The following is a 13,349-nucleotide window of genomic DNA, read 5'->3' on the forward strand; positions in this document are numbered from 1 at the left end:
GAAGCTGGGCAGAGCTCACCAGCGTTTGGTACAGGGAGGCTCGCAGGGCACAGTAGTTGTCTTCCCTTCCCCGGCGGAAGAATCCAAAGTCCCGGGAGAGCTCAGCGTAGCCCTGGAGGAAAGTGCGCACAGAGGGATAGAATGAAAAAAGATTAGTGGCAGGCTTCAACTTGTGAAGAGAGAAAATACACATACAATATGTACAACATACTTTTCTAATGACCATGCTTTCGGTGGTCTGCCCTTTCCATTCCTTCTCGCAGTGAGTTAAAATGGCAACGGGCGGCCCAAAGCTGCATCGGTCCTGTTCTGGAACCGGATTGAAAGCAGTATAAGGAGACTTTTACACGTACAGTGTGCATGCCATGAAAGAATACAGCAATCATTTAGAGTTAATCACCAGGCATCTCCATGGGACTTTGCCTCGCCAGCTCCTCCTCAATCTCGTCCTCGCTGTAGTAGAGGTCTTCGTCACTGCAGGGAGAGAGGTTGGATGCTCTAGGTTAAATGTCTTGATCCAACACCATCTCATTCATTTGCTATGGTAAATGGTTATGCAACTGACATACCAAGTAAGCCAGGCCTCACTCCCATCTGACACCGGGCTCCACCTGCCAGCACTTCCAGGTCTCTCATCCTGGAGATTCCCAGCCAGCCCTCTGTGAGCGGAGCTATTTGAGCTCACAACAACCCTCTGAAGTGCCGCAAGTTCAGCGAGCAACTTTGGAAGGGGTACACTCTTAGACTTGGTGCTCGGGCCAAACACCATGTCTCGGGCGGTAGAGGCTGCAGCAGAGCCTCTATACATAAATAGACAACAAATGAATGTTGAGATTAAGGAATGAAATGCATTAAAAAAACAACCAATGTATTATATGCAACAGAATTTCTGTTATGGAACTGAGGCGATCAAACTTTGCCGGACTCACCTTGCAGAAGCATCAGTGGGCACAGATTTGAGGTGAAGGCCACTGTGGCGATGCTGTCCCTCCATGCTGAACGAGTGACCACTATCACTCCTGTGCAGCGAGATAGCCTCAGCAAGCTTAGCATTCATGACGGGCAAACCCGTGCCAAGCATGGCGGAGGTGAGCAGCCGCTCATCCTCACTGCCGTGCAGAGACGCATCCCGTTCCCCATCCAGGGCTTTGGATGACTCAAACAGTGGCTGATGTCCACACCTGTCCAGATGGGCATCAATGTCACTACTTACCTGAGGAAGCCCCTTTGGAGCAATACTCACCACCCCCTCAGCCGAGGGATTCTGAACCAGCCGGTCCTCCGGCTTTGCAGCCGGTGTAATGGTGGCAGGGTCCTCTTGGGATGATCTGTGGAATTAAAGACCTTTTTCAAAATTCCACTTGTGTTTTGATACCATCTATTGGTGTCATCAGCAGTCAACAGGTGCCGCTTACCTAATCTCAGGCCGTGCAGCTTTTTCAGCTGGAACACAGGGGAGGGCGCTGTCCCTGTTGTCACCATCGCAGCGCTCCTCTCTAAGGTTAACGTCCTTGAGAGCTTGCACACTCTCAGTCAGACTGGTATTTACCATCTTCGAGGAAGCCTCCCCAAATAGATGGTCCACTGGAAGGGTGGCATTAAATACTGCCACAAGCTCAGTGGCCTCTGCCAACACTTGCGACACCAGCCCTGCAGCCACCTCTTGCATGCTGTTGTCCACAGCAGCAGGTGCATTCACAAGCTCAGTGGCCTCTGCCAACTCTTGCGACACCAGCCCTGCAGCCACCTCTTGCATGCTGTTGTCCACAGCAGCAGGTGCATTCACGTGCAGATTGGTGACAACTGCTGATGCAGGAGGCTCTCTGAGTTCAGTCACCTCATCAGCATATTCAGAGGCCACACTCTTGGCGGTATCGGCCAAACCCTCTGACACCAGTCCTGCAGCTACCTCTTTTTGATGTGGGAGAATGCTGTCTCCCACAGAATCTGCTGCCTTACCTGGTGCCACTTTTCGCTTGATGCCCTCATCTTGCAGCCGCCGCTGCTCCTCCTCCTGGCGGTCGCCAGGATTGGCACGGAAGCAGCAGCTAACTGTGTTTCCCATTGTCCTGGGACCTAGCTGGGGGCTCAGCTCAGGTGCTCAGGCAGGGGGTGACGCCCTTATGGCATCCACAATGTGGATCTGTGTTAATAAAATAATTAATTAAATAAATCAATAAAAAAAAAATCTGAGTTCATAATCTGAATTTTAACTCTCAACTCTTTCCCTCCAAGAATTGACTGAAAACAAACGACAATATCCAGTGTTGTGAATGAAGAAGTGCTAACTGTTAACAAGTCAAAAGAAAGAAAATGTCAGTTGCGCATTATAGGCCTGTAAGCACATAGCACATTTACCCTGACATTATGCAAAGTATTTTTGACCGAATTTTAGAATGACAGAACGGATGAGTTGTAGGCCTACAGAGAGTATCTTCGTTAGTTAAATTTGCGTGGCTATACACCAGGTCTCCCTTTTTGTGCAGTTACAGGCTGGTCAAAACAATAGAAACAAGTTATGCTCGATTCATACGAACGAATACAATGTAAGACCTACGTTTATAACTTACTTATTCAGGATGTCACCGGTAAATTTCAGTAGTTGATTTTTCCAACGACTAGAGGCCGAGCAGTGTTAGACGCTTGCAGCCTACTGGGTTTCAGAGTAAATGGTAATGCTCGGATGCATAATATCCCAAAATCTTTACGAGTACCGACGTCATAAAGGCTACCGATCTATGACGTGAGGTCAAACCTGTACGCGAGAAGCATGTCCAATCTGCGCCATTAGAAGTGGCCTATTTCTCAGATTGTCTTGAATGTCTGTCTTCTGTCATCAATAACTACTTCATGTACATGTGTTCACTGCTGCATATCGATAATCAAGGTGTACTATAACGAATTACTCGACAAAAACGGCCGTCAAATCTATCACACAAGGCTAGCACTTCGGAAGCGCGGCGCAATTACAGTACGCCACATATTCTAATGTGCTCATTTGGCATGTGTAGCATATTTTTTTACTTGTGGGAATTAGCAGGGTATTTTTATTGATATTATTATTAGCCTATTATTATTATTATTATTATTATTAATAATTTATTTGTTTATTCGTTCATCTAATGAGGGTATTATCACAAGCATTGACTTCATTCAGCATCTCTTCAATAGGCTGCTGGAAACCCTGTCTCTCCAAAGGAACCACTTCCCATCTCCCAGCATTAGCCTATTTAACACCGCTTTGCAGGCAAAGTTGGTAGCTTTCTTTGAAGATGGACTTCGGAGTTCTCTATCAAACATGCCAGTGGTTCCACCTCCAGCATCCAGATGGAGATGTTGCTATTTAATGACCGAGGATCTAATGAGTATGTGGCTCTCTGTATGTGCACACAATACATTTCACTTTGACAGTTACTGTACCATTTTATCAAATCAATAAAGTATAATTATTCTATTCAATTGCCTCACACGTGTATTCTTCCAAAGGGACTTGGACAGATGCAGATATTGCTCTAACAGATGCCTTATAGCCAGTATCACAGTTTATAATCAATTGGACATTTTTTGTTCTGATTTTGCTATGAGCAACTTTGTGTGTTGTTTCAGTTCAGAAATCTTGTCTTATAGTGTTGTTGACAAAATGAAAGTTTCTCAGTATTCCACAGGTTGCTTGGTCGTAGCTAAACATGTGAGTTCTCACGGTGGGCTTCAGAGTAGCTAAACATGTTCCTTTGACATCACTAAACAACCATAACCATCACTGTGACAAAGCTGGTTAATTTTAGAAAAGTCAGTGTCATTCATATGGATTCAAATCCAAAGCAGTCTGATTGCTTCATCTTATTGCCTTATCTCTTAAAAGATAAGATGTCTAAACCTTCCAAAGGAAATCTTCCAGACCGAGAAACCACAACACAGCCGTTAATATGATGCTGAGAAAATGTATTTTAATAATGTGTCGAATTAACACGGGTGGTGTAAAATAGTGAATCCTGAATTGGCCATGATTGGACCTTGGTCACTTGGGTCAACAATCAAACTGCAACAAAATTGCTGGTTGGCCAATCAGTGAGGTCCACCAGAAAAGTCCTCCCGAAGACAGACGGGGTCGCCAACAGCCACGTCATAATGGCGGCCATCCTCGGTTACCAGGCAGACAGAGGGCCAGTCCTGAATGTGATTGTCTGGGTAATGAGTGACAATGAATTCCTTCATATTGGCCATGTAGAGGCGGTACACCTTGATGGTGTGGTGCAGTGTGTAACCCAGGAGACACATCTCCACCTATAACACAGAAATGAGTACAACAGCCATTAGTAGTAGGCTACCACAACAGACTTTGATACACCTTCTTATTTGGCAGTCAATGGGTCAGCGACAACAACAAGCACATCAAAAGTCTCCCTGAGCCTTCTCACCTGCCCCATGCCTCCACTGAAGCCAACCCGGCTCAGGTGGTTGGCCAGGAACGTGCGCGGGCACGAGGAGGTGTAGCGGGAGAACAGCAGCCAGCAGAAGATTGGCACGTCTCTGCCCCTCTGCATGATGTCGTGCAATTCCACGGCGCAGGTTAGCATCAGGAGCTTGAGCGCCTCCATGACACCAAACTCGTCCTCTCCGCCCTGGAAGAGCTGATCGCACAAACGTCTGCGTCCCTCGAGCCCAGGAGAGGCTGCTGCCGCACGCCACTGTACAGATACGCAAACGTCAATGCACACGCAAGAATCTCAGTTGCCCCAATGTGTGCATTGCAATAATGACTGATATGGACAAATGAAATGTCAACAAAGTTTAACATATTACTTCAGGTAACGCAATATCCAACCACTGTAATAATGTGCAAATGAGAGCTGTACCCATTTCTGGAGAAGGCTCAGGTGGTGTTTCAAAAGAGCCACGTCGTCTTTGATCCCGCTCGTCTGCTTGCACACGTCGGGAAACGACCAGCCTTCAATCAGACCGTAGCGAGACTGAAGCTTTTCAGGGATCTAGGAAAATGGGAAAATTCAAGTGAAATGTTTGATGTGTGAAAGGGCCCGATCAAATATTGCTCCACTGTAATAGAAACAAATTCATGTGTTTAACAGTGAATCACATTTTTTATTTCTTTCGTTTCTTTGGAGACAAGCCATTCTGTATCGGACGGAAGACAGGCCATTCTGAATAAGACTTTGTTATCTAGTAGGTTCAGTCAGCTACTGTAGTAATCCCAAGGGTAGAGAAGATGGGCATACCAATAAGAAACTCTCCCGCTGCAGCCAGTCGGGAAGCTGGGCAGAGCTCACCAGCGTTTGGTACAGGGAGGCTCGCAGGGCACAGTAGTTGTCTTCCCTTCCCCGGCGGAAGAATCCAAAGTCCCGGGAGAGCTCAGCGTAGCCCTGGAGGAAAGTGCGCACAGAGGGATAGAATGAAAAAAGATTAGTGGCAGGCTTCAACTTGTGAAGAGAGAAAATACACATACAATATGTACAACATACTTTTCTAATGACCATGCTTTCGGTGGTCTGCCCTTTCCATTCCTTCTCGCAGTGAGTTAAAATGGCAACGGGCGGCCCAAAGCTGCATCGGTCCTGTTCTGGAACCGGATTGAAAGCAGTATAAGGAGACTTTTACACGTACAGTGTGCATGCCATGAAAGAATACAGCAATCATTTAGAGTTAATCACCAGGCATCTCCATGGGACTTTGCCTCGCCAGCTCCTCCTCAATCTCGTCCTCGCTGTAGTAGAGGTCTTCGTCACTGCAGGGAGAGAGGTTGGATGCTCTAGGTTAAATGTCTTGATCCAACACCATCTCATTCATTTGCTATGGTAAATGGTTATGCAACTGACATACCAAGTAAGCCAGGCCTCACTCCCATCTGACACCGGGCTCCACCTGCCAGCACTTCCAGGTCTCTCATCCTGGAGATTCCCAGCCAGCCCTCTGTGAGCGGAGCTATTTGAGCTCACAACAACCCTCTGAAGTGCCGCAAGTTCAGCGAGCAACTTTGGAAGGGGTACACTCTTAGACTTGGTGCTCGGGCCAAACACCATGTCTCGGGCGGTAGAGGCTGCAGCAGAGCCTCTATACATAAATAGACAACAAATGAATGTTGAGATTAAGGAATGAAATGCATTAAAAAAACAACCAATGTATTATATGCAACAGAATTTCTGTTATGGAACTGAGGCGATCAAACTTTGCCGGACTCACCTTGCAGAAGCATCAGTGGGCACAGATTTGAGGTGAAGGCCACTGTGGCGATGCTGTCCCTCCATGCTGAACGAGTGACCACTATCACTCCTGTGCAGCGAGATAGCCTCAGCAAGCTTAGCATTCATGACGGGCAAACCCGTGCCAAGCATGGCGGAGGTGAGCAGCCGCTCATCCTCACTGCCGTGCAGAGACGCATCCCGTTCCCCATCCAGGGCTTTGGATGACTCAAACAGTGGCTGATGTCCACACCTGTCCAGATGGGCATCAATGTCACTACTTACCTGAGGAAGCCCCTTTGGAGCAATACTCACCACCCCCTCAGCCGAGGGATTCTGAACCAGCCGGTCCTCCGGCTTTGCAGCCGGTGTAATGGTGGCAGGGTCCTCTTGGGATGATCTGTGGAATTAAAGACCTTTTTCAAAATTCCACTTGTGTTTTGATACCATCTATTGGTGTCATCAGCAGTCAACAGGTGCCGCTTACCTAATCTCAGGCCGTGCAGCTTTTTCAGCTGGAACACAGGGGAGGGCGCTGTCCCTGTTGTCACCATCGCAGCGCTCCTCTCTAAGGTTAACGTCCTTGAGAGCTTGCACACTCTCAGTCAGACTGGTATTTACCATCTTCGAGGAAGCCTCCCCAAATAGATGGTCCACTGGAAGGGTGGCATTAAATACTGCCACAAGCTCAGTGGCCTCTGCCAACACTTGCGACACCAGCCCTGCAGCCACCTCTTGCATGCTGTTGTCCACAGCAGCAGGTGCATTCACAAGCTCAGTGGCCTCTGCCAACTCTTGCGACACCAGCCCTGCAGCCACCTCTTGCATGCTGTTGTCCACAGCAGCAGGTGCATTCACGTGCAGATTGGTGACAACTGCTGATGCAGGAGGCTCTCTGAGTTCAGTCACCTCATCAGCATATTCAGAGGCCACACTCTTGGCGGTATCGGCCAAACCCTCTGACACCAGTCCTGCAGCTACCTCTTTTTGATGTGGGAGAATGCTGTCTCCCACAGAATCTGCTGCCTTACCTGGTGCCACTTTTCGCTTGATGCCCTCATCTTGCAGCCGCCGCTGCTCCTCCTCCTGGCGGTCGCCAGGATTGGCACGGAAGCAGCAGCTAACTGTGTTTCCCATTGTCCTGGGACCTAGCTGGGGGCTCAGCTCAGGTGCTCAGGCAGGGGGTGACGCCCTTATGGCATCCACAATGTGGATCTGTGTTAATAAAATAATTAATTAAATCAATCAATAAAAAAAAAATCTGAGTTCATAATCTGAATTTTAACTCTCAACTCTTTCCCTCCAAGAATTGACTGAAAACAAACGACAATATCCAGTGTTGTGAATGAAGAAGTGCTAACTGTTAACAAGTCAAAAGAAAGAAAATGTCAGTTGCGCATTATAGGCCTGTAAGCACATAGCACATTTACCCTGACATTATGCAAAGTATTTTTGACCGAATTTTAGAATGACAGAACGGATGAGTTGTAGGCCTACAGAGAGTATCTTCGTTAGTTAAATTTGCGTGGCTATACACCAGGTCTCCCTTTTTGTGCAGTTACAGGCTGGTCAAAACAATAGAAACAAGTTATGCTCGATTCATACGAACGAATACAATGTAAGACCTACGTTTATAACTTACTTATTCAGGATGTCACCGGTAAATTTCAGTAGTTGATTTTTCCAACGACTAGAGGCCGAGCAGTGTTAGACGCTTGCAGCCTACTGGGTTTCAGAGTAAATGGTAATGCTCGGATGCATAATATCCCAAAATCTTTACGAGTACCGACGTCATAAAGGCTACCGATCTATGACGTGAGGTCAAACCTGTACGCGAGAAGCATGTCCAATCTGCGCCATTAGAAGTGGCCTATTTCTCAGATTGTCTTGAATGTCTGTCTTCTGTCATCAATAACTACTTCATGTACATGTGTTCACTGCTGCATATCGATAATCAAGGTGTACTATAACGAATTACTCGACAAAAACGGCCGTCAAATCTATCACACAAGGCTAGCACTTCGGAAGCGCGGCGCAATTACAGTACGCCACATATTCTAATGTGCTCATTTGGCATGTGTAGCATATTTTTTTACTTGTGGGAATTAGCAGGGTATTTTTATTGATATTATTATTAGCCTATTATTATTATTATTATTATTATTAATAATTTATTTGTTTATTCGTTCATCTAATGAGGGTATTATCACAAGCATTGACTTCATTCAGCATCTCTTCAATAGGCTGCTGGAAACCCTGTCTCTCCAAAGGAACCACTTCCCATCTCCCAGCATTAGCCTATTTAACACCGCTTTGCAGGCAAAGTTGGTAGCTTTCTTTGAAGATGGACTTCGGAGTTCTCTATCAAACATGCCAGTGGTTCCACCTCCAGCATCCAGATGGAGATGTTGCTATTTAATGACCGAGGATCTAATGAGTATGTGGCTCTCTGTATGTGCACACAATACATTTCACTTTGACAGTTACTGTACCATTTTATCAAATCAATAAAGTATAATTATTCTATTCAATTGCCTCACACGTGTATTCTTCCAAAGGGACTTGGACAGATGCAGATATTGCTCTAACAGATGCCTTATAGCCAGTATCACAGTTTATAATCAATTGGACATTTTTTGTTCTGATTTTGCTATGAGCAACTTTGTGTGTTGTTTCAGTTCAGAAATCTTGTCTTATAGTGTTGTTGACAAAATGAAAGTTTCTCAGTATTCCACAGGTTGCTTGGTCGTAGCTAAACATGTGAGTTCTCACGGTGGGCTTCAGAGTAGCTAAACATGTTCCTTTGACATCACTAAACAACCATAACCATCACTGTGACAAAGCTGGTTAATTTTAGAAAAGTCAGTGTCATTCATATGGATTCAAATCCAAAGCAGTCTGATTGCTTCATCTTATTGCCTTATCTCTTAAAAGATAAGATGTCTAAACCTTCCAAAGGAAATCTTCCAGACCGAGAAACCACAACACAGCCGTTAATATGATGCTGAGAAAATGTATTTTAATAATGTGTCGAATTAACACGGGTGGTGTAAAATAGTGAATCCTGAATTGGCCATGATTGGACCTTGGTCAGTGAGGTCCACCAGAAAAGTCCTCCCGAAGACAGACGGGGTCGCCAACAGCCACGTCATAATGGCGGCCATCCTCGGTTACCAGGCAGACAGAGGGCCAGTCCTGAATGTGATTGTCTGGGTAATGAGTGACAATGAATTCCTTCATATTGGCCATGTAGAGGCGGTACACCTTGATGGTGTGGTGCAGTGTGTAACCCAGGAGACACATCTCCACCTATAACACAGAAATGAGTACAACAGCCATTAGTAGTAGGCTACCACAACAGACTTTGATACACCTTCTTATTTGGCAGTCAATGGGTCAGCGACAACAACAAGCACATCAAAAGTCTCCCTGAGCCTTCTCACCTGCCCCATGCCTCCACTGAAGCCAACCCGGCTCAGGTGGTTGGCCAGGAACGTGCGCGGGCACGAGGAGGTGTAGCGGGAGAACAGCAGCCAGCAGAAGATTGGCACGTCTCTGCCCCTCTGCATGATGTCGTGCAATTCCACGGCGCAGGTTAGCATCAGGAGCTTGAGCGCCTCCATGACACCAAACTCGTCCTCTCCGCCCTGGAAGAGCTGATCGCACAAACGTCTGCGTCCCTCGAGCCCAGGAGAGGCTGCTGCCGCACGCCACTGTACAGATACGCAAACGTCAATGCACACGCAAGAATCTCAGTTGCCCCAATGTGTGCATTGCAATAATGACTGATATGGACAAATGAAATGTCAACAAAGTTTAACATATTACTTCAGGTAACGCAATATCCAACCACTGTAATAATGTGCAAATGAGAGCTGTACCCATTTCTGGAGAAGGCTCAGGTAGTGTTTCAAAAGATCCACGTCGTCTTTGATCCCGCTCGTCTGCTTGCACACGTCGGGAAACGACCAGCCTTCAATCAGACCGTAGCGAGACTGAAGCTTTTCAGGGATCTAGGAAAATGGGAAAATTCAAGTGAAATGTTTGATGTGTGAAAGGGCCCGATCAAATATTGCTCCACTGTAATAGAAACAAATTCATGTGTTTAACAGTGAATCACATTTTTTATTTCTTTCGTTTCTTTGGAGACAAGCCATTCTGTATCGGACGGAAGACAGGCCATTCTGAATAAGACTTTGTTATCTAGTAGGTTCAGTCAGCTACTGTAGTAATCCCAAGGGTAGAGAAGATGGGCATACCAATAAGAAACTCTCCCGCTGCAGCCAGTCGGGAAGCTGGGCAGAGCTCACCAGCGTCTGGTACAGGGAGGCTCGCAGGGCACAGTAGTTGTCTTCCCTTCCCCGGCGGAAGAATCCAAAGTCCCGGGAGAGCTCAGCGTAGCCCTGGAGGAAAGTGCGCACAGAGGGATAGAATGAAAAAAGATTAGTGGCAGGCTTCGACTTGTGAAGAGAGAAAATACACATGCAATATGTACAACATACTTTTCTAATGACCATGCTTTCGGTGGTCTGCCCTTTCCATTCCTTCTCGCAGTGAGTTAAAATGGCAACGGGTGGCCCAAAGCTGCATCGGTCCTGTTCTGGAACTGGATTGAAAGCAGTATAAGGAGACTTTTACACGTACAGTGTACATGCCATGAAAGAATACAGCAATCATTTAGAGTTAATCACCAGGCATCTCCATGGGACTTTGCCTCGCCAGCTCCTCCTCAATCTCGTCCTCGCTGTAGTAGAGGTCTTCGTCACTGCAGGGAGAGAGGTTGGATGCTCTAGGTTAAATGTCTTGATCCAACACCATCTCATTCATTTGCTATGGTAAATGGTTATGCAACTGACATACCAAGTAAGCCAGGCCTCACTCCCATCTGACACCGGGCTCCACCTGCCAGCACTTCCAGGTCTCTCATCCTGGAGATTCCCAGCCAGCCCTCTGTGAGCGGAGCTATTTGAGCTCACAACAACCCTCTGAAGTGCCGCAAGTTCAGCGAGCAACTTTGGAAGGGGTACACTCTTAGACTTGGTGCTCGGGCCAAACACCATGTCTCGGGCGGTAGAGGCTGCAGCAGAGCCTCTATACATAAATAGACAAAAAATGAATGTTGAGATTAAGGAATGAAATGCATTAAAAAAAACAACCAATGTATTATATGCAACAGAAGTTCTGTTATGGAACTGAGGCGATCAAACTTTGCCGGACTCACCTTGCAGAAGCATCAGTGGGAACAGATTTGAGGTGAAGGCCACTGTGGCGATGCTGTCCCTCCATGCTGAACGAGTGACCACTATCACTCCTGTGCAGCGAGATAGCCTCAGCAAGCTTAGCATTCATGACGGGCAAACCCGTGCCAAGCATGGCGGAGGTGAGCAGCCGCTCATCCTCACTGCCGTGCAGAGACGCATCCCGTTCCCCATCCAGGGCTTTGGATGAGTCAAACAGTGGCTGATGTCCACACCTGTCCAGATGGGCATCAATGTCACTACTTACCTGAGGAAACCCCTTTGGAGCAATACTCACCACCCCCTCAGCCGAGGGATTCTGAACCAGCCGGTCCTCCGGCTTTGCAGCCGGTGTAATGGTGGCAGGGTCCTCTTGGGATGATCTGTGGAATTAAAGACCTTTTTCAAAATTCCACTTGTGTTTTGATACCATCTATTGGTGTCATCAGCAGTCAACAGGTGCCGCTTACCTAATCTCAGGCCGTGCAGCTTTTTCAGCTGGAACACAGGGGAGGGCGCTGTCCCTGTTGTCACCATTGCAGCGCTCCTCTCTAAGGTTAACGTCCTTGAGAGCTTGCACACTCTCAGTCAGACTGGTATTTACCATCTTCGAGGAAGCCTCCCCAAATAGATGGTCCACTGGAAGGGTGGCATTAAATACTGCCACAAGCTCAGTGGCCTCTGCCAACACTTGCGACACCAGCCCTGCAGCCACCTCTTGCATGCTGTTGTCCACAGCAGCAGGTGCATTCACAAGCTCAGTGGCCTCTGCCAACACTTGCGACACCAGCCCTGCAGCCACCTCTTGCATGCTGTTGTCCACAGCAGCAGGTGCATTCACGTGCAGATTGGTGACAACTGCTGATGCAGGAGGCTCTCTGAGTTCAGTCACCTCATCAGCATATTCAGAGGCCACACTCTTGGCGGTATCTGCCAAACCCTCTGACACCAGTCCTGCAGCTACCTCTTTTTGATGTGGGAGAATGCTGTCTCCCACAGAATCTGCTGCCTTACCTGGTGCCACTTTTCGCTTGATGCCCTCATCTTGCAGCCGCTGCTCCTCCTGGCGGTCGCCAGGATTGGCACGGAAGCAGCAGCTAACTGTGTTTCCCATTGTCCTGGGACCTGGCTGGGGGCTCAGCTCAGGTGCTCAGGCAGGGGGTGACGCCCTTATGGCATCCACAATGTGGATCTGTGTTAATAAAATAATTAATTAAATAAATCAATAAAAAAAAAATCTGAGTTCATAATCTGAATTTTAACTCTCAACTCTTTCCCTCCAAGAATTGACTGAAAACAAACGACAATATCCAGTGTTGTGAATGAAGAAGTGCTAACTGTTAACAAGTCAAAAGAAAGAAAATGTCAGTTGCGCATTATAGGCCTGTAAGCACATAGCACATTTACCCTGACATTATGCAAAGTATTTTTGACCGAATTTTAGAATGACAGAACGGATGAATTGTAGGCCTACAGAGAGTATCTTCGTTAGTTAAATTTGCGTGGCTATACACCAGGTCTCACTTTTTGTGCAGTTACAGGCTGGTCAAAACAATAGAAACAAGTTATGCTCGATTCATACGAACGAATACAATGTAAGACCTACGTTTATAACTTACTTATTCAGGATGTCACCGGTAAATTTCAGTAGTTGATTTTTCCAACGACTAGAGGCCGAGCAGTGTTAGACGCTTGCAGCCTACTGGGTTTCAGAGTAAATGGTAATGCTCGGATGCATAATATCCCAAAATCTTTACGAGTACCGACGTCATAAAGGCTACCGATCTATGACGTGAGGTCAAACCTGTACGCGAGAAGCATGTCCAATCTGCGCCATTAGAAGTGGCCTATTTCTCAGATTGTCTTGAATGTCTGTCTTCTGTCATCAATAACTACTTCATGTACATGTGTTCACTGC

The 13,349-nt window shown here is 46.8% G+C and overlaps 3 protein-coding genes across 3 annotated transcripts; all 3 read right to left on the reverse strand.

Moving 5' to 3' along the window:
* Positions 1–392: 392 nt before the first annotated feature.
* Positions 393–2,065, reverse strand: LOC134082349 (uncharacterized). Its single transcript, XM_062538003.1, has 3 exons — positions 1,416–2,065; positions 930–1,328; positions 393–474 (listed from the first exon to the last, which is right to left on the reverse strand). The coding sequence occupies exons 1-3, from the start codon at positions 2,063–2,065 to the stop codon at positions 393–395; spliced, it is 1,131 nt and encodes a 376-aa protein (XP_062393987.1).
* Positions 2,066–3,976: 1,911 nt separating this feature from the next.
* On the reverse strand, positions 3,977–5,158 carry LOC134082350 (ubiquitin thioesterase otulin-like). The gene is made up of 4 exons (XM_062538004.1): positions 5,096–5,158; positions 4,857–4,988; positions 4,419–4,688; positions 3,977–4,284 (listed from the first exon to the last, which is right to left on the reverse strand). The coding sequence occupies exons 1-4, from the start codon at positions 5,156–5,158 to the stop codon at positions 4,066–4,068; spliced, it is 684 nt and encodes a 227-aa protein (XP_062393988.1). The 3' UTR covers positions 3,977–4,065.
* Positions 5,159–9,284: 4,126 nt separating this feature from the next.
* Positions 9,285–13,136, reverse strand: LOC134082369 (uncharacterized). The gene is made up of 10 exons (XM_062538045.1): positions 13,051–13,136; positions 11,902–12,623; positions 11,416–11,814; positions 11,055–11,285; positions 10,886–10,959; positions 10,697–10,794; positions 10,454–10,597; positions 10,076–10,207; positions 9,638–9,907; positions 9,285–9,503 (listed from the first exon to the last, which is right to left on the reverse strand). Exons 2-10 carry the CDS (start codon positions 12,543–12,545, stop codon positions 9,285–9,287), a joined length of 2,211 nt encoding a protein of 736 aa, XP_062394029.1. The 5' UTR covers positions 12,546–12,623; positions 13,051–13,136.
* Positions 13,137–13,349: the final 213 nt, after the last annotated feature.

The sequence above is a fragment of the Sardina pilchardus genome, chromosome 6 (genome assembly GCF_963854185.1).
Source record: "Sardina pilchardus chromosome 6, fSarPil1.1, whole genome shotgun sequence".
Classification (NCBI taxonomy): domain Eukaryota; kingdom Metazoa; phylum Chordata; class Actinopteri; order Clupeiformes; family Clupeidae; genus Sardina; species Sardina pilchardus.